This window comes from Oncorhynchus masou, chromosome 20, assembly GCF_036934945.1.
Source record: "Oncorhynchus masou masou isolate Uvic2021 chromosome 20, UVic_Omas_1.1, whole genome shotgun sequence".
NCBI classification, from domain to species: domain Eukaryota; kingdom Metazoa; phylum Chordata; class Actinopteri; order Salmoniformes; family Salmonidae; genus Oncorhynchus; species Oncorhynchus masou.
In genome coordinates, this window is record NC_088231.1 from 8,928,756 (window position 1) to 8,951,129 (window position 22,374).

General features: G+C 44.5%; 2 protein-coding genes across 2 annotated transcripts; both read left to right on the forward strand.

Moving 5' to 3' along the window:
* The first annotated feature begins 746 nt into the window (after window positions 1–746).
* On the forward strand, window positions 747–5,881 carry LOC135506851 (uncharacterized). Its single transcript, XM_064926256.1, has 6 exons — window positions 747–1,223; window positions 1,642–1,766; window positions 1,965–2,141; window positions 2,760–2,924; window positions 3,217–3,328; window positions 3,469–5,881. The coding sequence occupies exons 1-6, from the start codon at window positions 941–943 to the stop codon at window positions 4,335–4,337; spliced, it is 1,731 nt and encodes a 576-aa protein (XP_064782328.1). The 5' UTR covers window positions 747–940; the 3' UTR covers window positions 4,338–5,881.
* A 3,723-nt stretch (window positions 5,882–9,604) lies between these two features.
* On the forward strand, window positions 9,605–17,384 carry LOC135506852 (transcription factor Ken-like). The gene is made up of 3 exons (XM_064926257.1): window positions 9,605–10,100; window positions 10,297–10,427; window positions 12,461–17,384. The coding sequence occupies exons 1-3, from the start codon at window positions 9,830–9,832 to the stop codon at window positions 13,691–13,693; spliced, it is 1,635 nt and encodes a 544-aa protein (XP_064782329.1). The 5' UTR covers window positions 9,605–9,829; the 3' UTR covers window positions 13,694–17,384.
* The last annotated feature ends 4,990 nt before the right edge of the window (window positions 17,385–22,374 follow it).

Sequence of the window (22,374 nt, forward strand, 5' to 3'; positions counted from 1 at the left end):
GCTACAGTAAGATAAAACATTTAATGTAAAATTAATTCGGGTTCAATGGGAAACACTGGTTCCTACCCTGTCACAATAACCCCTCCCTGGCTTTTTTCATTCGTTATGTCAACCACTGCATTCAGAGTGACCACTATATTCCATCTTTTGGTTGAAGTTTCATTAAACAGTATAAGACCATCAGAATGGACAAAGCACATTTAAAACATCCAAAAGCCCCCCCATAATAGGTGATAAAATGTTAATGACAAATCACGTCCTTTTTATACGTTGACTTCTTATTTGCTTGTTTATCATTTAGAATTAAACATTTCCTTCGAACCAATATGTTCTTGTTCTTGCCACCGATAGGATCTTGCCAGCCATTATTTTAAAGGTAATTTACTGCTCTGAGCTTGAAAGGGCTTTCACTAGATTCCACAGCCACAAGGTAAAAATTGGCTATTATAAAAATGTCTGAAAACTTGCTTTTTAGTCTTAATTTAAGGTTTGGCATAATGTTAGCGTTGTGGTTAGGTTTTAAATTAAATGTTAAGAGAAATAGGCAGCTTTTCACCATAATTATGACTGAAGCTGTGTACGCTAGTGAAGATCCCTTGAAATATACTAATCGTGAATAGGTTTGATGTGTAACGTGGTAAGCATTACCGTATGTCAATGAACAGTGCGCATTCATTTTCCATTTTGTCACACCCTTTTAGCTATGACGCCAACCAATAAGATCATTTCTCTTCAATGCAACGAAAGTAAACAGTGACCAAGAACACAATACATTGTTTTTAATAGATATACGTTTATTAACGACATGGAACTCAAAATTTGACTAATTTAACTGCCCCGCAACACATAACTTACCCCATGTAGTCGTTCATTTGCGTTGGAGACAGGACTTGGTTGATAGGCGTTATTTAGGTAAGGCTAGCTACTTTACCTGCTAACAATGGCTAACTGTATGGTTTTTCACACTCAAATAGCCTCCATTATGGAGGTTCTAGCGAATGCAGCCGTGGCAGATATCTGTAAACTCGTAGACGACGACTATGCAGTGTTTCGTTTGGAAATAACTCAAAGCCAGAAAGAAAACAGAGGATTACGGAGGAAACTACAGCTACTGGAACTGAAGATGGCACGGGAGCGCGCAGAGAGGACAACGAGAGAGCGCGTCCTCGCCAGTCGTCCCAGTAGTGTCAAGATCCTCGACCGATACAGAGGAATGGCAAGAGGTACATTTTGCAGAAGACTGCGGGGCCTGTCGCCCGGTTCCCTTCAGCACTTACGTTCCGATGTGTTACCCAGAACTGGGTCTCGGTCAGTTTTGGGATAGTATGCAATACTTCACCTGATTACTAAGCGATTTTGCATTTTACCAGTAGGCAGATCAATTAAGAACAAATTACTCTTGCACAAAGACAAACTAACCAGATTCTTGATTTACTGAATTTCATATTACTTTATACAAATAAAGCATGTGATGCATGGAACAATGCATTGATCGATAAATATAATATCAAGAAGTTATGACAAGTGTTACCTTACATCCTTGCCAATTGTAGACGGCCAATAGTGTACAATATACTGTCGAGCATTTGTAGTACATAACTTAACCACCCCGTTTCCCCCCAATTACTCTCTTACATGAAGGACAACTCACTGGAGGCCACAGGAGTTTTGTGAAGCCAGCCGGACACAACGTGTGGAGAGATGACCAACCCATAGCTATAGATGAGGGGAGTGGAACCTCAACCCAGCATGTTATCGTGATAGAGGTTAGTGTCATAGTGTGACAAAACATTTAAGTACAGCAAATGTGACGTGTTTGTTTAAAAAAAAGCTCCCCTCAGCTATTCACTTGCTTACATGTACATCCTTGTTTATCTGCCATAGGGGAGCTTGCGAGACTTCCCTATGACATTGTTATACAATTCAACTCATGTACCGGTAATAACCTCCTCTTCTTGTGTCAGTCTGCATATGCAGAGGCTGCAGGTCCTGGGGTCAAGCAGGAGAGGTCTGAAGGAGAGGAGGACCCACAGCACAGCAGAGACATCAAGACTGGAGCAGTGGCTGGAGCAGCGCCCCCTGTAGTTAGGAAAGACCTTGCCGCCGCACCCCAGGCCAGTACCAGACGCAGCATCACAGAGGTCAGTCCAACACCATCCTCGAGACAGACCCAGAGACTAACTTTAACACACAGGCTCTTAAACACAGGATCTGACCACACTTCAGACCCAGAGAGAATGGTGCTGGGGAGACTGGGCTGTCCTCCTGCTCCTGGCTCAGAGTATTTACTGGTATTTCACCAGAGCCAGAGGACGGTTCATTCCCGTGGAGATGGTGACGATCTGTCTTGTTCTGCCACTACAAAGATGGACCCTGGCAACATATCCTTAGGTTTAGAGCAAAGATGGGCAACTGCCGGCCCGCATATCAATTTCCAAAAACGGATAAATAAAATAAAAAATGCTAACTCAGTCTGGGTCTCAACTTAATGTTGTGATTTAGAATACACAAATCAGAATAGTTTAGTCAGGTTTGTCTGACTTTTGACTTATCATAGCTGACTTATTTTAACCCACATTTATGTCCACCATGATGGGTTTAAAAACAATGAAGTCATTATGTAACTACAGTATAGGGCTCAAATGTAGTGGGGATGGGTAAACACTCCATGTTGAAAGTGTTTCCATTATCTGTGTGTATGTACGTACGTACCCGGGGGAGTGTATGTCTGTATAATCTGTATCACCTGTCTCTTCCAGGAGGAGGAGGGTCCAGAGATGCTGCTGGTGAAGGAGGAGGGGTGTGAGGAGGGTCTGAGGACACCTGAGGGGACCATGGTCATGGAGGACAACCAGACAACACCTCCTCCTGAACCCACAGAGGAACCAGCTGAGCAGCAACGGACCACACACAGTCTCACTGAGGTGAGCCCACTGTGAACTACTGTCTGATGGTATTAGGTCAGGGGTTCCTGTATCAGCACTCCTACTCTGAGACGCTTTGTGGATACGGGCCCAGGTCTTCATTAATTATTCTTAAGTGTGGGACCATGCCTTTGAATTATCAAACCATTAAAGAGTGTCAAGTAATCAAATAAACTAACACGTTTGCATAGTACTCATATCAATCCCTCATTGCCCAATCAGAAGATGCTCCATAGCAGGGTGCTCATATCATATTTCTTGATCCAACATCCTCTCACCCTGTATCTCTTAGTCAGTGGACATGGAGGATGGGAAGCCTGATCTGCTGCTGGTCAAAGAGGAGACCATAGAAGATGAACCAGAGAGCATTGACCTGCTGAGTGGACTAAAGATGGGGGAGCAAGGTAAGAGAGAAATACATATCACCTACATGCAGTAATAGATCTTCAATGGGAATAGTGATGCACCTGGCTATTATTTTATATTTTGCTTCATTTATAAAATTCAATCAATACAACTTATGTTTACATACAAAAACATACAGGTGGTTGGGTGGACGCTAAAAGTGGAGACTGGGCGGCCATCTTGGATTCCCAGACCGGTGCAGCCAAGAGCTCAGGGGACAACATCAATGAGCAGGGCAGGACCAGAGGTGACATAGTGGAATCCAGTGGATGGTACAGCGTCCTCAACTCTGGGCTGGGGAACAACACTGTTAACCACAACCAGAAACAGACAGTCGAACACAAAACAACAACCAAACTTAGTCTCCATGACAACAGACTGGCTGAGACCAGGACGAGGCGTAGATTTTGTCAGTGGGGACGGGGAGGTATTGGTATGCGGCAGGACAGAACAGACACAGACTCGGCTAGCGATGCTCCGTCCTGCTCCTATAGTTGTGATTCAGAGAGACTGATGGTGCCTCAGCTTAACCCCCTGACAGTTGCTGCCTTCAGCCTGCCTTCTATAGGATCTATCAACTGGAACATGGACTCTGCGACAACACAGACTCTCCCTGGCCTTCATCCTCCTCACACTCCCCTAATGTTAAACCAGACCTCAGACAATGCCAGTGGCTCAACACTAAATGGCTATACAAGACCATTGACAAATGACAGTAGTGGTAACGGTGTCAGTAGATCCAGTGGCAAAGAGAAGCGCTTTCCGTGTCCATTCTGTGGGATAGCCTTCAGTTTCCCCAAACAGGTGGAGATCCACCAGAGGATGCACACAAAACCGTTTGGCTGCCACCTGTGCAGGGCCAGTTTCTCTGACTCGTCCAACCTGAAGAGACACCAGAGAGTCCACACAGGGGAGAAACCGTACAGCTGCCCACAGTGTGAGAAGAGATTCTCCCACCGACACCATCTGAAGAATCACCTGAAGGTCCACATGGGAGAGAGGCCGTAGGCACTGCGGGAAGGGGTTCTCAGAGAGGAGCTACCTCAGGATACACCAACAGAAAATGAACATCACCCATGTATAGAGTATAGTGACATGTAATGTAGTACTAGTTTGTTTGTATTTAATTCTGATGATTTTGGATGTATTAGGGAACTGGATGAAGTGAACTGAGGAAATAATGAGTGATGAGGCAGAGTAGTGAAGATGAACCTTTTACAGAGTATTCTAAAATGTATTTTATCAAAGCGAGGGTACCAGATGTACAGAAAAGATATCGTGATAACAGTGAGGAGTTATTCTACTTGTCATAGATCGTTTTTTCAAGTAGGGAAGAGTAGAGTAAGTTTAACCATGTTTTACATTCAGCATCACTCTGTCAAGGCAAATATAGTATTCTTTCTAACAAATATCTACATATACACTGAAGAAAAATAGAAATGCAACATGTGAAAGTGTTGTACCCACGTTTCATGAGTTGAAATAAAACATGTTTCAGGGGACGCATGACTTGACTGTCTCCTCTCCCGTGCCCGTTGGGGAGTTGCAGCGATGAGACAAGATCGTAATTGAAATTGAGAGATAAAGGGGGTAAAAATAAATAAAAAATACACATGTGCAACTTGTGCTGGGGGCAATAAAAGGCCACTCTAAAATGTGCAGTTTTGTCACACAACACAATGCCACAGATGTCTCAATTTTTTAGGGAGCGTGTAATTGGCATGCTGACTGCAGGAATGTCTACCAGAGCTGTTGCCATTGAATGTTAATTTCTCTACCGTAGCTGCCTCTGTTTTTGTGAATTTGGCAGAATGTCCAACCGGCCTCGCAACCGCAGACCACGTGTACAGCGTCCTCTGGGCAAGCGGTTTCTAATGTCAATGTTGTGAACAGAGTGCCCCATGGTGGCGGTGGGGTTATGGTATGAGTAGGCATAAGCTACGGACAACAACACAATTGCATTTTATTGATGGCAATTTGAATACAAAGAGATACCGTGAAGGTATCTGTGACCAAACATCTGTATTTCCTGTCATGTGAAATCCATAGATTAGGGCCTAATGAATTTTTCAATTGACTGATTTCCTTATATGAACTGTAACTTTATGAAATTGTTCCATGTTGCATTTATATTTTTGTTCAGTATATTTCAGGATGTTGTGTGTCCCTGGAAATAATCTGAATTTATTTAAACATGACATTTTTGAAAACATATCTTGTCGAAAAAAAAGTGGTCTCTTGGCACAACTTATAGTGCCTTGCAAAAGTATTCATCCCCCTTGGCATTTTTCCTATTTTGTTGCATTACAACCTGTAATTTAAATGGATTTTTATTTGGATTTCATGTAATGGACATACACAACAGTCCAAATTGGTGAAGTGAAATGAAAAAAATACCTTGTTTCAAAAAATATTGATATTTTTAAATACGGACAAGTGGCGAGTGTATATATATTCATCCCCTTTGCTATGAAGCCCCTAAACAAGATCTGGTGCAACCAATTACATTCAGAAGTCACATAATTAGTTAAATAAAGAATACCTGTGTGCAATCTAAGTGTCACATGATCTCAGTATATATATATATATACACACCTGTTCTGAAAGGCCCCAGAGTCTGCAACACCACTAAGCAAGGGGCACCATGAAGACCAAGGAGCTTTCCAAACAGGTCAGGGACAAAGTTGTGGAGAACTACAGATCAGGGTTGGGTTATAAAAAAATATCAGAAACTTTGAACATCCCACAAATCCACTATTAAAAAATGGAAAGAATATGTCACCACAACAAACCTGCCAAGAGGGGGCAGCCCACCAAAACTCACAGACCAGGCAAGGAGGGCATTAATCAGAGAGGCAACAAAGAGACCAAAGCTAACCCTGAAGGCGCTGCATAGCTCCACAGCGGAGATTGGAGTATCTGTCCATAGGACCACTTTAAGCCGTACACTCAACAAAGCTGGACTTAACGGAAGAGAGGCCATAAAAAAAAGGCATTGCTTAAAGAAATAAACAAGCAAACACGTTTGGTGTTCGCCAAAAGGCATGTGGGAGACTCCCCAAACATTTGGACGAAGGTACTCTGGTCAGATGAGACTAAAATGTAGCTTTTTGGCCATCAAGGAAAACGCGATGCCTGGTGCAAACCCAACAGCTCTCATCACCCTGAGAACAACATACCCACAGCATGATGCTGCCACCACCATGCTTCACTGTGGGGATGTTTTTCCCATCGGCAGGGACTGGGAAACTGGTCGGAATTTAAGGAATACAGGGAAATTCTGGAGGGAAATCTGTTTCAGTCTTCCAGAGATTTGAGACTGGGACGGAGGTTCATCTTCCAGCAGTACAATGACCCTAAGCATACTGCTAAAGCAACACTCAAGTGGTTTAAGGGGAAACATTTAATGTCTTGGAATGGCCTAGTCAAAGCCCAGACCTCAATCCAATTGAGAATCTGTGGGATGACTTAAAGATTGCTGTACACCAGCTGAACCCATCCAACTTGAAGGAGCTGGAGCAGCATTTCCTTGAAGAAGGGGCAAAGATCCCAGTGGCTCGATGTACCATACCCCAAGAGACTTGCAGCTATAATTGCTGCAAAAGTATTGACTTTGGGGGGGGGGGGGGGAATGAATAGTTGTGCACACTCAAGTTTTCAGTTTTTTGGTCTTATTTCTTGTTTGTTTCACAATAAAAAAAATATTTTGCATCTTCAAATTGGTAGGCATGTTGTGTAAATCAAATGATACAAACCCCCCCCAAATTATTTTTTAATTCCAGGTTGTAAGGCAACAAAATAGGAAAAACGCTAAGGGGGTGAATACTTTCACAAGCCACTGTACTCCGGGTATGGGGTGACTGAACACCTTCCCCTGCAACTGGATCCTGGACTTCCTGACAGGCCGCCCCCAGGTGGTGAGGGTAGACAACATCCATCACACTGATAATTAACACGGGGGCCCCACAAGGGTGCGTCTTAGCCCCCTCCTGTACTACCTCTATTCCCACTACTGCGTGGCACAGTTCCAACTGCATCATCAAGTTCGTTGACGATACGACAGTAGTAGGCGTGATTACCAACAATGATGAGATGGCCTACAATAGAGGAGGTAGGCACTCTGATGGTGTGATGCCAGGTATCAACCTCTCCCTCAACATCATCAAAACAAAGGAGCTCATTGTGGACTTCAGGAGGTGCCATCCTGGACACACCCCCATCATCAATGGGACTGCCGTGGAGACGGTCAAAAATGTTAAGTTCCTCGGCGTGCACATCTCCGAGAAGCTGAAATGGTCAAACCACACAGACACTGGTGAAGAAAGCAAGACAGTGACTCTTTAACCTCAGGTGGCTGAAGAAATTCTGCCTGTCCTAGAGGGCCCTTAAAGTGTTCTACAGGAGCACCATTGAGAGCATATTGTCAGGCTGCATCACAGCCTGGTACGGCAACTCCACCACCGGTGACCACAAGGCTCTACATAAGGTGGTACGCTCAGCTGAGCACAACATTGGGTTCACATTGCCTGTCCTCCAGAATACCTACAACACCAAGTGTTGCAGGAAGGCCAAGAAGATCATCAAGGACCTCAGCCACCCAAGCCATGCCCTGTTCGCCACGTTTCCATCACTCAGATGTGGGCAGTATGGCAAAAACTGTCAGACTGGCTGATAGCTTCTTCACCCAGACCATCAGGCTGCTGAATAGTCACCACTAGGCAGCTACCCCCCCACACACCCTGCATTTCCTACCCACTGCCCACCCATGGACACACTACACCCCCCCCCCCATTGACCTGCACTGTTGGAGAATTTCACCGTACCCTGCTATTACATCCATCAATTACACCTGTGCATGTGACTAATAATCTAGTCAATACATTTACTTGTCTTGGTGAAAAGGTTTATAAGGAAACATGATTCTTATAAACCGTTATGCTTTTCTGTACAATCTTTGTTTGCAGTCTGCAGTCCATGAAGACCTGCTGATATCCAGTGTTGCTGGTGGGAGAGACTGGACCTCTGAAGGTCGCATACCTTGGCCCCGGATCAGGACCCTGGATCAGGAGCCATTACTCTTCCTTCCCGAGTCGGAACTAGAACCGAACCACGAGGGACAGAGACCCCACCACCACACAGCACACAACCAGTGGACAGGTGGACTGAACAACCTCAGTCCGGTTGGTCATCAGAGAGACAGAGACTCCAGTCAGGGATCCAGTCTGCAGCCCAGACCCTTCTCTTCACAGTCTCAGTGCAGAGATGAAGCAGGGCCTGAGGCTGATAGAGATAGACCCTCCTGTTCCTATAATACAAACACCACAGTATCCATGATGAACAGAGCAGTTCACCCTGGGCTTTAGCCTTCACAGAGAGTGGTGGGAGACCCCCCTAGTGGTAGTCTTTCAAGAAGTATCTTCTCCTTCAGGATCTCATTTAATGCAGAGTAACTGAGTTCATAAGAAGCCTAGAGTTGGACCTAGGTCTAGCCTTCCTCGGTTACCTTATTTGGACCCCATTAATAGAGATCGTGTTCGAATGGGCATTCACCACAAGAGGTACCTAGCCTATACCACAGCACACAATCCTAACAATACCCAAACAATGGCTAGAGGTCAAGGAGGGAGCTCAAAGACTAACCACCTGAGGGTGGTGACTCCTGCTTCTACCTCCTCTGGTGTCATTGGGTCACAACGTGGGAAGCCGTGCGTTAGGACAGACGTGGATAAGCGCTTCACGGAGGCGACTTATGTGAAGAGGCACCAGATCGTTCACACCAAGGAAAGGCAAATCAAGTGCAATTTATGTTACAAGAGCTTCTCCTTACTGAGTTACCTCATCAGACCTAGGAGTGTCCACAATTGGGAGAAATCAGAGTGGCTGAGATGTACAAAGGGAACCATTCTTTATCTGACATAGTATAGTTATCATGTGTCTTGGGGTGAGGGTAATTAACCACATACCCCTCGTTAACCCTTTGTTAAATTGTCATTTGAAACAGGATTGTGTAACTACCTGTTTTTATATAGACAGTAAACCTAAGCTATATCAAGGACAGTTTAATATTTACCTTACTGAGCTGAATAAAGTCATATTATTTTGTACTCTTACTAACACAGTATTATTTCTAAACATGAGCTTAAAAGATATTGACCGTAGGAGAATTTATGTGTAACGTAATAAGCAGTACCGTAGTTCAAAGAACAGCACGCATCATTTTTATTTTATTTCACCACACCCTTTGACCTATGACTTATGCCAATACGATCCTCTCTATTCAGTGTAAGCGGAAGTGAACAGCGACAACAAACAATTTCCAAGTTAGCATCGTTATTTAGACGTTTATTAACACCCTGGACCTCAAAATATGACCAATCAAACCGTACAGCATAGCATACTTACCTCAGGTAGTATTTAATTTGCGTTGGAGACAGGACTTGGGGTTGATAGATGTTATCTAGGTAACGCAGCTAACGTTGGCTAATTGTAACCGTAACGTTATGATTTTTCACACTCAAATAGCCTCCATTATGGAGGTGCTAGCGAATGCAGCCGTAGCAGAGATCTGTAAACTAGTAGACGACGACTATGCAGTGTTTCGTTTGGAAATAAGTCAAAGCCAGAAAGAAAACGGCGCATTGAGGAGGAAACTTCAGCTACTGGAACTAAAGGTGTCACGGGAGCGCGCAGAGAGGACAATGCGAGAGCGCATCATCGCCAGTCGTCCCAGAAGTGTCAAGATCCACGACCGATATAGAGGAATGTCAAGAGGTACATTTTGCCCGGTCCCTCCCTGTATGTGTTTGGATAGTATGCAATAATTCCTCTGATTACATAGCGATCTTGCAAGAAGTTACTAAAAGTGTTACCTAACATCCTTGACAATTCTAGACATTGTCAGTAGTGTACAATATACCGTTGAGCATTGACGATAGCTAACCTAAGCACCCCTCAATCACTCTCTCAGGTGAAGGACATCTCACTGGACGCTACAGGAGCTTTGGGAAGCCAGCGGGACACAATACATGGAGAGATGACCAACCAATCACCTTTGATGAGGGGAGAGGAACCTCAACCCAGCACATCATCACAATAGAGGTTAGTGGAATAGTGTGTCAGAAAGGATTCATACCCCTTGACTTATTACACCTTTTGTTGTGTTATACCCTTAATTCAAAATGGATTCAATTGCTTTTTTCTCTCACCCATCTACACAAAATACCTTATAATGACAAAGTGAAAACATGTTTTTAGAAATGTTAGTAAAATTATTGAAAATTATATACGGCCAGCATCCTTTAGTCACCTCTCCACTGTTGACGTTGAGACTGGTGTTCTGCGGGTGCTATTTAATGAAGCTGCCAGTTGAGGACTTGTGAGGCGTCTGTTTCTCAAACTAGACACTAATGTACTTGTCCTCTTGCTCAGTTGCGTATCGGGGCCTCCCACTCCTTTCTATTCTGGTTAGAGCCAGTTTGGTTTAAATAATGCAAAAACACAGTGTTGGAGAAGAAAGTAAAAGTGCAATATGTGCCATGTAAAAAAAGCTAACGTATAAGTTCCTTGCTCAGAAGATGAGAACATTTGAAAGCTGGTGGTTCCTTTTAACGTGAATCTTCAATATTCCCAGTTAAGAAGTTTTAGGTTGTAGTTATTATAGGAATTATAGGACTATTTCTATCTATACCATTTATATTTCATATACCTTTTGACTATTGGATGTTCTTATAGGCACTATAGTATTGCCAGGCTAATCTCAGGAGTTGATAGGCTTGAAATCATAAGCAGCGCTGTGCATCAAGCATTGCTGAGACAGGCTGGCAAACACAGGAAAGTGCTGTTTGAATGAATGCTTATGAGTCTGCTGTTGCCTACCACCGCTCAGTCAGACTGCTCTATCAAATATTAAATCAGACTTAATTATAATAAACACACAGAAATACGAGCCTTAGGTCATTTATATGGTCAAATCCAGAAACTATCATTTCGAAAACAAAATGTTTATTCTTTCAGTGAAATATGGAACCGTTCCGTATTTTATGGTACGGGTGGCAACCCTAAGTCTAAATATTGCTGTTACATTGCACAACCTTCAATGTTATGTCATAATTATGTAAAATTCTGGCAAATGAATTACGGTCTTCGTTACGAAGAAAGGTCTTCACACAGTTCATAGTCATACCCTGACTCTGCTTGCACTGAACGCAAGAGAAGTGACACAATTTCCCTAGTTAATATTGCCTGCTAACATGAATTTCTTTTAACTAAATATGCAGGTTTAAAAATATATACTTGTGTATTGATTTTAAGAAAGGCATTGATGTTTATGATTAGGTACATTGGTGCAACGATTGTGCTTTTTCCGCAAATGCGCTTTTATTAAATCATCACCCGTTTGGTGAAGTTGAAGTAGGCTGTGATTCGATGATAAATTAACAGGCACCGCATTGATTATATGCAACGCAGGACAAGCTAGTGAAACTAGTAATATCATCAGCCATGTGTAGTTAACTAGTGATTATGTTAAGATTGATTGTTTGTTTTATAAGATCCATTTAATGCTAGCTAGCAACTTACCTTGGCTCCTTGCAGCCACCAGGTCCTTTTGATGCTGCACTCTCGTAACAGGTGGTCAGCCTGCCACGCAGTTTCCTCGTGGATTGCAATGTAATCAGCCACAATCGGCATCCAAAAATGACGATTACTGATTGTTATGCAAACTTGAAATCGGCCCTGATTAATCGGTCGACCTCTAATGCACACTGCCAGATAATACCTGTTCAAACAACACACCAAGTCAATTTTAACGATTTACTGCCACCTGCACTTATGGAATGTTTACTCACAAGTATAATTCATTTGCTGATCAAAGATCCTTCCTGATGACCTGAAAATAATTATGTGATTATGTGACCCACAAGAAGTCCCACCGTGTTGACTGCTTCAAAACGATGTACGTCCACAATAGCTTTGCCCATGCTAAAACAGGATTTTGGGCACTAGAGTCCTCTATCTATCTCTGTGGTACATCCTCATTTATTGGCCATAAAGGAGCTTGTGCGACTTCCCTGTGATGTTGTTATCCAATTCAACTCATGTACCTGTAATAACCACCTCTCTTCTTGTGTCAGTCGGCAGATGTTGTGGCGGCAGGTTCTGGAGGATCGTCTCTGGTCAAGCAGGAGAGGACTGAAGGGGAAGACCCACAACACAGCAGAGACATCCAGAGTGGAGTAGCGACTGTAGTTGCACCCCTTGTTACCACGGAGGACCACGTGACCGCGGTGCAGCCCAGGACCCGACGCATCATCACGGAGGTCAATGGAACGCTGAACTCCGTCGTCAAGTCAGAGACCGACACAGAGACTTTAACTGTAACACAAAGGCTCTTACACACAGGATCTGACCACAGATCAGACCCAGAGAGACTGGGGCTGAGGCCACTGGGTTGTCCTCCGGCTCCCAGTTCAGAGTATTTACTTTACGGTAACCCAAGTCCGAGGATGGTTCATTCCCATCGGGACTCAGGTGACACATTAGAGACTGGCAGTGAGCCGTCTTGTTCTTACGCTACAGAGATGGACCCTGACAACATGGCCTTGGGTTTAGAGACACAGACTGATCTGTCGAGAGGGGACTGGAACCGGTACAGTAGTCGTGTACACTCTGAAGGGTGCCTAGATAAGAAAGGAGACGGTCTGGTTGTAGATGAAGTGATTGTGAAAGTGGAGGGCGACGTTCCTCCCACATGGAATGCAGATAGTCACCTAGGAGATGGACACTCACAAGGAAGAGATTTCTTAGATTACAGGGAATGCTTAGAAACTAATCCAAATGTCACAACCAACTCCCCTTTACTCGCGCTCAGAGATCGTGACCTCGTGTCCACATCGATGGGGCCTTCCGATTCACACAACTGCCTTTTTGATCAGGTATTGAACACAAATGACAGGGCTACAGCCCAGGTTCAGGGAGGTGCAGCCACATCAGGCAATGTTAAAGAGAAACGGTTCCTCTGCATATTCTGTAACAAAGGCTTTAGCTGCCCCCAGAAAGTGAAGATCCACCAGAGGATCCACACAGGGGAGAAACGCTTCAGGTGTACCCAGTGTCATATGCGCTTCGTCCAGGCTGGTGACCTGAAGAGGCACCAGAGGGTCCACACAGGGGTGAAACCCTTCAGCTGTACCCAGTGTAATATGCGCTTCGCCCAGGCTGGCCACCTGAAGAGGCACCAGAGGGTCCACACAGGGGAGAAACCCTATAGCTGTCCCCACTGTGAGAAGAGGTTCTCCCGACAGGACCAGCTCAAGATGCACCTGAAGGTCCACACGGGAGAAAAGCTGTTTGCTTGTACGCACTGAGCTACCTCAGGATTCACCAGCAGAAAAAACATTCCACTTTTGAGCATAGAAAGTAACCATTCCACTCGATAGCTTCTGACGTTTAGATCAAACCCTGCATTAAGACTAAGATTCATTTTCATTGTTGTCTGCAGAAAAGATCGACAGATGCGTTTGGAATAACGTCAGTAACAGAATCCGTGTTGAATATTCCTGAGTAGAATATTGCATCCAGACATTGTGTGATATAAGGCATATTTAAGCCTAAAAAGTCAAATTAAATTGTATTTGTTACATGCTTCATAAACAACAGGTGTAGACTAACAATGAAATACTTACGGATCCTTATCCAACAATGCAGAGTTAAAGATGCATTTTTATAAAGTAATTAGAGTAAAAAATAGACAGAATAACAATTACGAGTAAAAATAACATGGCTACAGGGAGTAGCAGCACCGAGTCGATGTGCAGGGGTACGAGGTAATGGAAGTAGCTATGTACATATAGTTAGGTACTAGGCTTTACAGATAATTATGTGTGGGGCACAGAGATGGGGTAGTCATTTAAAAATCATGTTAAACACTATTATTGCACACAGTGTCCGTATTATGTGACTTGTTAAGCACATTTTTTTGTCCTGAACGTATCTAGGCTTGCCATAACAAAATGGTTGAATACTTATTGACTCAAGACATTTAAATTTTTCTATAATTTGTAAACATTTCTAAAAACATAATACCCATTGCCATACCAAGCGGCGAGGCAGCCAGTCAAGATGCTCTCAATGGTGCAGCTGTAGAACATTGAGGATCTGAGGGGTCCATGCCAAATCTTTTCATCCTCCTGAGTGTGAAGAGGCATTGTCGTGCCCTCTTCACAACTGTGTTGGTGTGTTTGGACCATGATATATCCTTAGTGATTTGGACACCGAGAAACTTGAAGCTCTCGACCTGCTCCACTACAGCCCAGTCGATGTGAATCGGGGCTTGCTCGGCAATCCGTTTCCTGTAGTCCACGATCAGCTCCTTTGTCTTGCCGACATTGAGGGAGAAGTTGTTGTCCTGGCACGACACTGCAAGGTCTATGACCTCCTCCCTATAGGCTGCCTCCTTGTCGTCGGTGATCAGGTGTACCACCGGTGTCGTCAGCAAACTTAATGAGGGTGTTGGAGTAGTGCACAGAAGTTGTGGGTGAACAGAGAGTAAAGGAAGGGACCAAACACGCACCCCTGAGGGGCCCCCGTGTTGAGATCAGTGTGGCGGATGTGTTGTTGCCTACCCTCCTGGTTGGGATCTGCACGTACGGTCACTGTGAGAACGACATTATCAATGCACTTATTTATGAAGCTGGTGATCAATGTGGTAAACTCTTCAAACAGTCCTGTAGGTTAGCATTACCTTCATCGTACCACTTCCAGTACCACTTGCACGTCCCGTTTTGAGTTTTTGCTTGTGTGCAGGAATCAGGAGGATAAAGAGTAATGGTCAGATTTTCCAAATGGAGGGTGAGGTTTGTGTTTCTGTGTGTGGCGTAAAGCTGATCTCAAGTTTTTTTCGCCTCTAGTTGCATTAGGTAAAACGGATATCAGTTTCACTTCATTAAAATCACTGGCCACTAGGAGGGGTACTTCTGGATGAGCATTTTCTTGTTTGCTTATGGCCCTATACAGTTTGCATTGGTTTGTGCTGTTAAATAGACAGCTACGAAAAATATAGATGGAAATTCTCTTAGTAAATAGTATGTTCTACAGCTTATCATGAGGTATTCTAGCTCAGGCTAGCAGCATCTTGAGATTTCCTTAATATTAGAGATTGCGCACCAGCTGTTGTTAACAAAGACACACCTCCCCCCTGAGTTTACCCGAAGCTGCTGCTCTGTCCTGCCGATGCATAGAAAAACCAGCCAGATGTATATTATCCATGTCCTTGTTCAGCCAGGACTCAGAGAAACATAGGATATTACAGTTATTCAGGTCCCGTTGATATGATAGACTCGAACAGAGCTCATCCAGTTTGTACTCCAGTGATTGTATGTCCGCCAATAGAACGGAGAGCGGATGCGGTTTATTCACTCGGCGACGCACATCAGGGTGCCCGCAAGTCAGCCTGGTTTACGCCGCCGCCTCCTGGTTTACGGTTGCGGTGCCCGCAAGTCTCTGGGATTATGGCCAGGTCAGGTGTAAGCAATATGTCCCGCGCCGCCGACTCATTGAAGTAGAAATCTTCTTCAAAATCAAGGTTAGTGATCGCTGTTCTGATGTCCAGAAAACTATTTTAGATCATAGGAAATAATGGCAGAAACATTATGTACTAAAAAAAGGTAAGATCAGCTAAAAGAAAAACACAAAATAGCTGAATTGGTCAGGAGCCCGTAAAATGGCAGCGATACAATCCAGTAGGGCTGTAATGGTATTGTATTCGTACACCTCGGTTCGGTCCGCACTCCTTACTTGCCACTGACAGAGGGCGACATGGGGGTGGCGGAACATAGCTGGTTGAGGAGGGCTCCCAGCTGACTTTGTTGACACTACTTGTCAATCCTTCTTTCTGTAAATATGTTACCCATATTTATTGGTGTCTGTTACAGATTTCCCTGCCTGTGAGTTTTCTAACTCCAACCCATCCCCCAGGCCACCGATAGGTTGCTAGGGAGCAGGACACCTGACAGTCCTTCTGCCTGCTCAGGTCAAAGCCTTCTTAGTCTCTCTTCAATTGACAAGACTGATGTATTGCAGGGACAGAAAAGCACATCCATCTCATATGTCATCTGGAAATAGAAGTTATTTAGTGTGTGTAACTGTGGGGTTGCCTTATTCCTCTGACTGGGAAAATCTACAGAGGGCATCACAGGTACTTCCTGTTTGAGCTTCTGTTTGTAAACAGGAAGCAGGATTGTAGAGTTATCATCTGATTTGCAGAAGGGGAGACGAGGTAGGGCCTTGTACGCTTGCTTGTGGGTTGAGTAACAGTGGTCTAGGACTTTATCGCCACGAGTGGCAAAGGACAAGTGTTGATAGAAGTTGGGAATGGGGAATATCTTGTCTGAAATCCGTGTTTCAGAAAAAGAGAATATTGCCGTTACGAGAGTTTCGTTGGTAGCAAATCCATGATCGGAGGTCATCCATCTTATTATCAAGTGACTGGCGAATAGAATTGAGGGAAGTGGTGGCCGGTTTTCCCTTCGCCTTAGTCTCACCAGGGCGCCCGCTCTCATCCCTCTAGCCTGAAGATTGTGTCTTAGGTACACAAAGAGCCCTGGGCAGATGAGTCGAAGTCCGGAATTGAGGTTAATAACTGCCAATCTGATGTTCAGAAGTTCTTGTCAATCATAAGAAATGATAGTGAATACATTTAGTGCAAAAATGTAACAATTAACGCCAAAAGAATTACAAAATCGCAAAATGAAGTTGGAGCTTGCAAGATGGCAACCATACAATACAGTACGGCACCATCTTTCATATTTTGGGCCTTCTTTTGACACCGCCTGATACAGAGGTCCTGGATGACTGGGAGCTGGTCCCCAGTCTGTTGCATATTGTGGTTGTACTGTGAAGGCTTTATGATGTTCTCAAATGCCTATTTCATTACTCAACTACTTAATTTTTTCCCCAAGACACTTTTAATGAGAATTTTTGCAGTTTATGCAGTTGTGTAGTTTTCATATGTTGTCTTTAACTTGTTTATGTTAAATAAACACAAAATGGAACTTTTCATTCTAAGACTCATTGAGACGGTTTATTATACATATTTTGTGGAAAAATTCTTACACAGGGACAATCAAATGAATCATTGTTTACTGTCAGTGCTGGAGAGGTTTCAACCAACTCAGTGAACCACAGTACACATGTCAATCAGGAGCTCTCCCTGGGCAGACCCAGCAGTTGCCTTACATATGGCTATACACAGACAAGTTATTTTAGCATAATTAATTAATCATTACCGTTTCATAAACTGACAGACCAACACCTCACGAAGCTTCTCCTCTCTATGCTGAGACATCTTTAGTTTGTTCTCAAAACAAGGTCTGGGCGTACTGCCAAATTGCAGCTCCTGATAAGAGGAGGAATTGTTCAGTCAACCACTTGCATGAGCACAGAAATTGGTTTATAGAACAGCACATGAATAGAATACAGAAATGTGTTATAAGAAAAGCACAAACATTAAAATTCCCATTACACATCACATCTGACCTCGCCCTATTATGCATACACCGACAAAGTGTTATAACTTAAGGTTACTTTCATAACCCCGGTTCTCTTTCAAATACTTGTTTCGATATCACATATGGGGATTCGTCAGGATCACCAATACTCTTGGAAGGACCTATCAAAAGTGTCTGTTGGAGACAGACAGGTATAGTGGTGAATGAGGTGAGGTCCTAACCTCCTTTATAAGGAGCCATTCTCCCACCCTTGGGTCATTCACAAGCATGCTTCTCTTCCGCCTTTGCGAGCAGGGAAATGCGATATTACATCTCACTCATTATCAGGGAAGCAGGGTTAGGAAAGTAACCTTAAGGTCTTTCAAATGCTTGTTTTTTTTTAACCCCTTTTTCTCCCCAATTTCGTGGTATCCAATTGGTAGTTACAGTCTTGTCTCATCGCTGCAACTCCCGTATGGGCTCGGGAAAGACGAGAGTTGTGCATCCTCCGAAACAACCCAAACAAGCCGCACTGCTTCTTGACACAATGCCCACTTAACCCGGAAGCCAGCCGCACCAATGTGTCGGAGGAAACACTGTACACCTGGCGACCGTGCCTTAGACCACTGCACTACCTCATCGCTGCAACTCCCGTATGGGCTCGGGAAAGACGAGAGTTGTGCATCCTCCGAAACAACCCAAACAAGCCGCACTGCTTCTTGACACAATGCCCACTTAACCCGGAAGCCAGCCGCACCAATGTGTCGGAGGAAACACTGTACACCTGGCGACCGTGCCTTAGACCACTGCACCACTCGGGAGGCCGAGCCAGGGTAGTCTTAACATCAGCAACCCTCAGAGGCTCTGAAACTAAGGGAGTAAGCACCAAGAAAATTACTGCCACCCTCACCATTATAAATCAATATAATAGTCCCGGCAGGATACCGTTGAAGAGAGAAAGACCTTTCGAGGGTGGCAGCCCGATGAGAGAAAAGCACAACACCCTTGCATGAGCTCTCGTTCAATCCAAGTAGATGTGCAATGCGCATACCGGACAATAATGGGGACGCCCTTGCTTTGGTCTCTGGTAAAAACCCTGAATGACGATAGCTGCCAGGACTGGTCGTGAGCAGGGTGTAGCTCCCGACCGGAAAGTCACTGGTCATCGAGGGGCTCGAAGATGAGGGGGAGGCACTATTACCTTGCTCAGTTTATACAGGAAAAGGAGGGTAGGCAACATAAGAGGAAAAGCATATGACATCACCCTATTTTCATGGGTGTGTCAGCTCTTACCCCAGATGGCGTGGTCACCAGTATGGGAATGGGGTCTCCCAGGGCCCTCACAGGGTCATTGCTTCTACCAGGCTGCAGCAAGTCAGTCCGGATAGATGCGGGAAGCAGGCTTTCTCGGGACAGGTCAGCCGCTGGCTGCTCTAAGACGTCAGGCAGTATAGCCGGAGGAAAAAGGAAAGGACTGCTAAGTAACTGGTATGTCTTGGCCCTGCTCCATGGAGGATGGTTGTCAAGAGGAAAAAGGAAATGACTGCAGCGCAGTATTCCTAATCCTGGGTGGTAGGACAGCTAAGTAACTGCTATTTCTTGGCCCTGCTCCATGGAGGAGGGTTGTCAAGAGCGAAGATACTTTTGCATATATAGTGTATGTAGACACCTCCTCAAATTAGTGGATTTGTCCATTTCAGCAATACTTGTTGCTGACAGGTGTATAAAATCGAGCACACCACCATGCAATCTCCATAGACAAACATTGACAGTAGAATGGCCTTACTGAAGAGCTCAGTGACTTTCAACGTGGCACCGTCATAGGATGCCACCTTTCCAAGTCAGTTCGTCAAATGTCTGCCCTGCTAAAGCTGCCCGGCCAATTTGAAGTGCTTTTATTGTGAAGTGTAAATGTCTAGGAGAAACAACGGCTCAGCCGCAAAGTGGTGGGCCACACAAGCTCACAGAACGGGACTGACGACTGCTAATGGCCGTAGCATGTCTGTCCTCGGTTGTTACAACACTCAATACCGAGTTCCAAACGACCTTTGGAAGCAACGTCAGCACAATAACTGTTTGTCAGGAGCTTCATTAAATAGGTTTCCATGGCTGAGCAGCCGCACACAAGCTTAAGATCACCATGCGCAATGCCAAGCATCAGCTGGAGTGGTGTAAAGAGGGGCGCCATTAGACTCTGGAGCAGTGGAAAGTCAGGCAAATTAATCTCGGTTTGTTGGATGTGTGTGGAAGTGTGTGTGGAAGAACTTGACTGGCCTGCACAGAGCCCTAACCTGAACCCCATCGAACAACTTTGGGATGAATTGGAACGTCGACTGCAAGCCAGGCCTAATCGGCCAACATCAGTGCCCAACCTCCCTAATGCTCTAGTGACTGAATGGAAGCAAGTTCCCGCTGCAATGTTCTAACATGTAGTGGAAAGCCTTCCAAGAAGAGTGGAGGCTGTTATAGCAGCAAAGGGGGACCAACTCCATATTAATGCCCATGATTTTGGAATGAGATGTTTTACGAGCAGGTGTCCACATACTTTTGGTATGCTAACTCCTGTAAAATGGGTAGGCAGAGCAGGCAGTGGCCCGGTTGCGTGAACCAATCGCAGTAAATTCGGAACGAGGAAAATCTGAAGCTTTGTGGATTAGAGTGTACCAGATAGCTGTTTGGGGCTCTGGCGCCTTGGTGAGGGCGCCGTCCCATCCCCCTTCTTCTCTAAAACCCAGAAAGTAAAGTAAATCATTATTATACTGACTGATCTCTAGTTAAATGGAGAGGGTTCTCCATAACAGATCCAAGTTATCTTTGCCATGTAGAGGAAAAACACATCTCAGAACCTAAAAAGGGCTGAGAGGGTTTCACAGTGAGCCCTGGAACCATGTTCTCCTGTAGGACAGGGATGAAAATATGGTTAGGGTTCCCCTGCCTTGTAGTCCATAGCAGTGGTTTTTCAACTGGTGTACTTGAGGAACTCTCAGGAGTGCCCCAAAACTATGGGACTCCCAATCACGGCCGGTTGTGATACAGCCTGGAATCGAACCAGGATGTCTGTAGTGACGCCTAAAGCGCGGAGATGCAGTGCCTTAGACCACTGCGCCACTCGGGAGCCCATAACAAAAAAAACTACAATTTACATACATTTAAAAACATTAACATGTAATGTATGTGTGTGCATCTATCAGTTATACATACATGTTCTTTACATACACACAACAAGTAGGTCACATGAGGTAGGCGTCATGCCATAAGGTGTTGCTTTATTTGTTTTTTGATCATCTAGACAGGTGGAGACCTGGTCCTCGATCAGGACTTCTACTCAGAGACTCATTGTGGATCCAGTCCCAGGTCTTGAATCATTTTGCATTAAGTGTGGGACCATGTCTTTGAATTATCAAACCATTAAAGTATCAAGTAATCAAATCAACTAACATATTTGAATAGTATCAAATCAACTAACATGTTTGCATTGTACTCATAGCAATCCCTCATTGCCCAATCAGAAGATGCTCCATAGCAGGGTGCTCATATCAGATGTCTTGATTCAACATCCTCTCACGCTGTATCTCTTACAGTCAGAAGACATGCAGGATGGGAAGCCTGATCTGCTGCTGGTCAAAGATGAGACAATAGAAGATGGACCAGAGAACATTGACCTACTGAGTAGACAAAAGATGGCCGACGCATCTTAGCCTCCCGCCAACCATCTGCAGGAAGAGGTTTTAACCCATAACAGGTGCTGCCTTCAGCCTGCCTTCTATAGGATCTATTAACTGGAACATGGACCCTGTGACAACACAGACACTCCCTGTCCTTCATCATCCTCACATACTCCTAATGTTAAACCAGACCTCAGATAATGCCAGTGCCTCAACGCTAAGTAGCTACACAAGCCCTTTGACAAATAACAGTAGTAGATGCAGAATCAGTGAAGGTGGCAGCACCAAAGAGAAGCGCTTCCCGTGTTCAATTTTCTCAAACTGTTGGAGGATGCACATGGGGAAGAAATCAATTGGCTGCCACCTGTGCCAGGTCAGTTTCTCCCACTTGTCCAACCTGAAGAGGCACCAGAGGGTCCACACAGAGGGGAAATCCTACAGCTGGCCCCAGTGTGGGATGAGGTTCGGCATCAGGTGACGATGCCCCCAAAGGTCCACACAGGAGAGAGGTCGTTTACTTATACTCACTGAGGGAAGAGGTTCTCAGAGAGGAGCTACCTCCGGATACACCAGCAGAAAATGCACAAGGCCCATGTACAGAGTATAGTGACATGTAATGTAGTACTAGTTAGTTTGTAGTTAATTCTGTTGGTTTTGGGTGTATATGGAACTGGATGAGGTGAATTGAGGAAAGAATGAGTATGATGAGACAGAGTAGATGATATGGTGATGGTGTCTGTAAAAATGCTTCACTGATGAAGAGTCAACCTTGTCCTGTTTGATGCTGGTGTTTTATAATGAGATGATAGTGCCTTAATGAATGTTTACTTGACATGAATTAGTGAAGCTGTGTGTAATGTAATGTTGAACCTTATCCAAAGTATTCTAAAACTAATT

Bases quoted from the DNA above. Each gene is read 5' to 3' on its own strand.
- LOC135506852 (XM_064926257.1), top strand. From the start codon at position 9,830: ATGATTTTTCACACTCAAATAGCCTCCATTATGGAGGTGCTAGCGAAT. The intron at 10,101-10,296 runs GTACATTTTGCC...TCACTCTCTCAG, and splicing joins ATATAGAGGAATGTCAAGAG to GTGAAGGACATCTCACTGGA. The intron at 10,428-12,460 runs GTTAGTGGAATA...TTCTTGTGTCAG, and splicing joins AGCACATCATCACAATAGAG to TCGGCAGATGTTGTGGCGGC.
- LOC135506851 (XM_064926256.1), top strand. From the start codon at position 941: ATGGCTAACTGTATGGTTTTTCACACTCAAATAGCCTCCATTATGGAG. The intron at 1,224-1,641 runs GTACATTTTGCA...TCTTACATGAAG, and splicing joins ATACAGAGGAATGGCAAGAG to GACAACTCACTGGAGGCCAC. The intron at 1,767-1,964 runs GTTAGTGTCATA...TTCTTGTGTCAG, and splicing joins AGCATGTTATCGTGATAGAG to TCTGCATATGCAGAGGCTGC.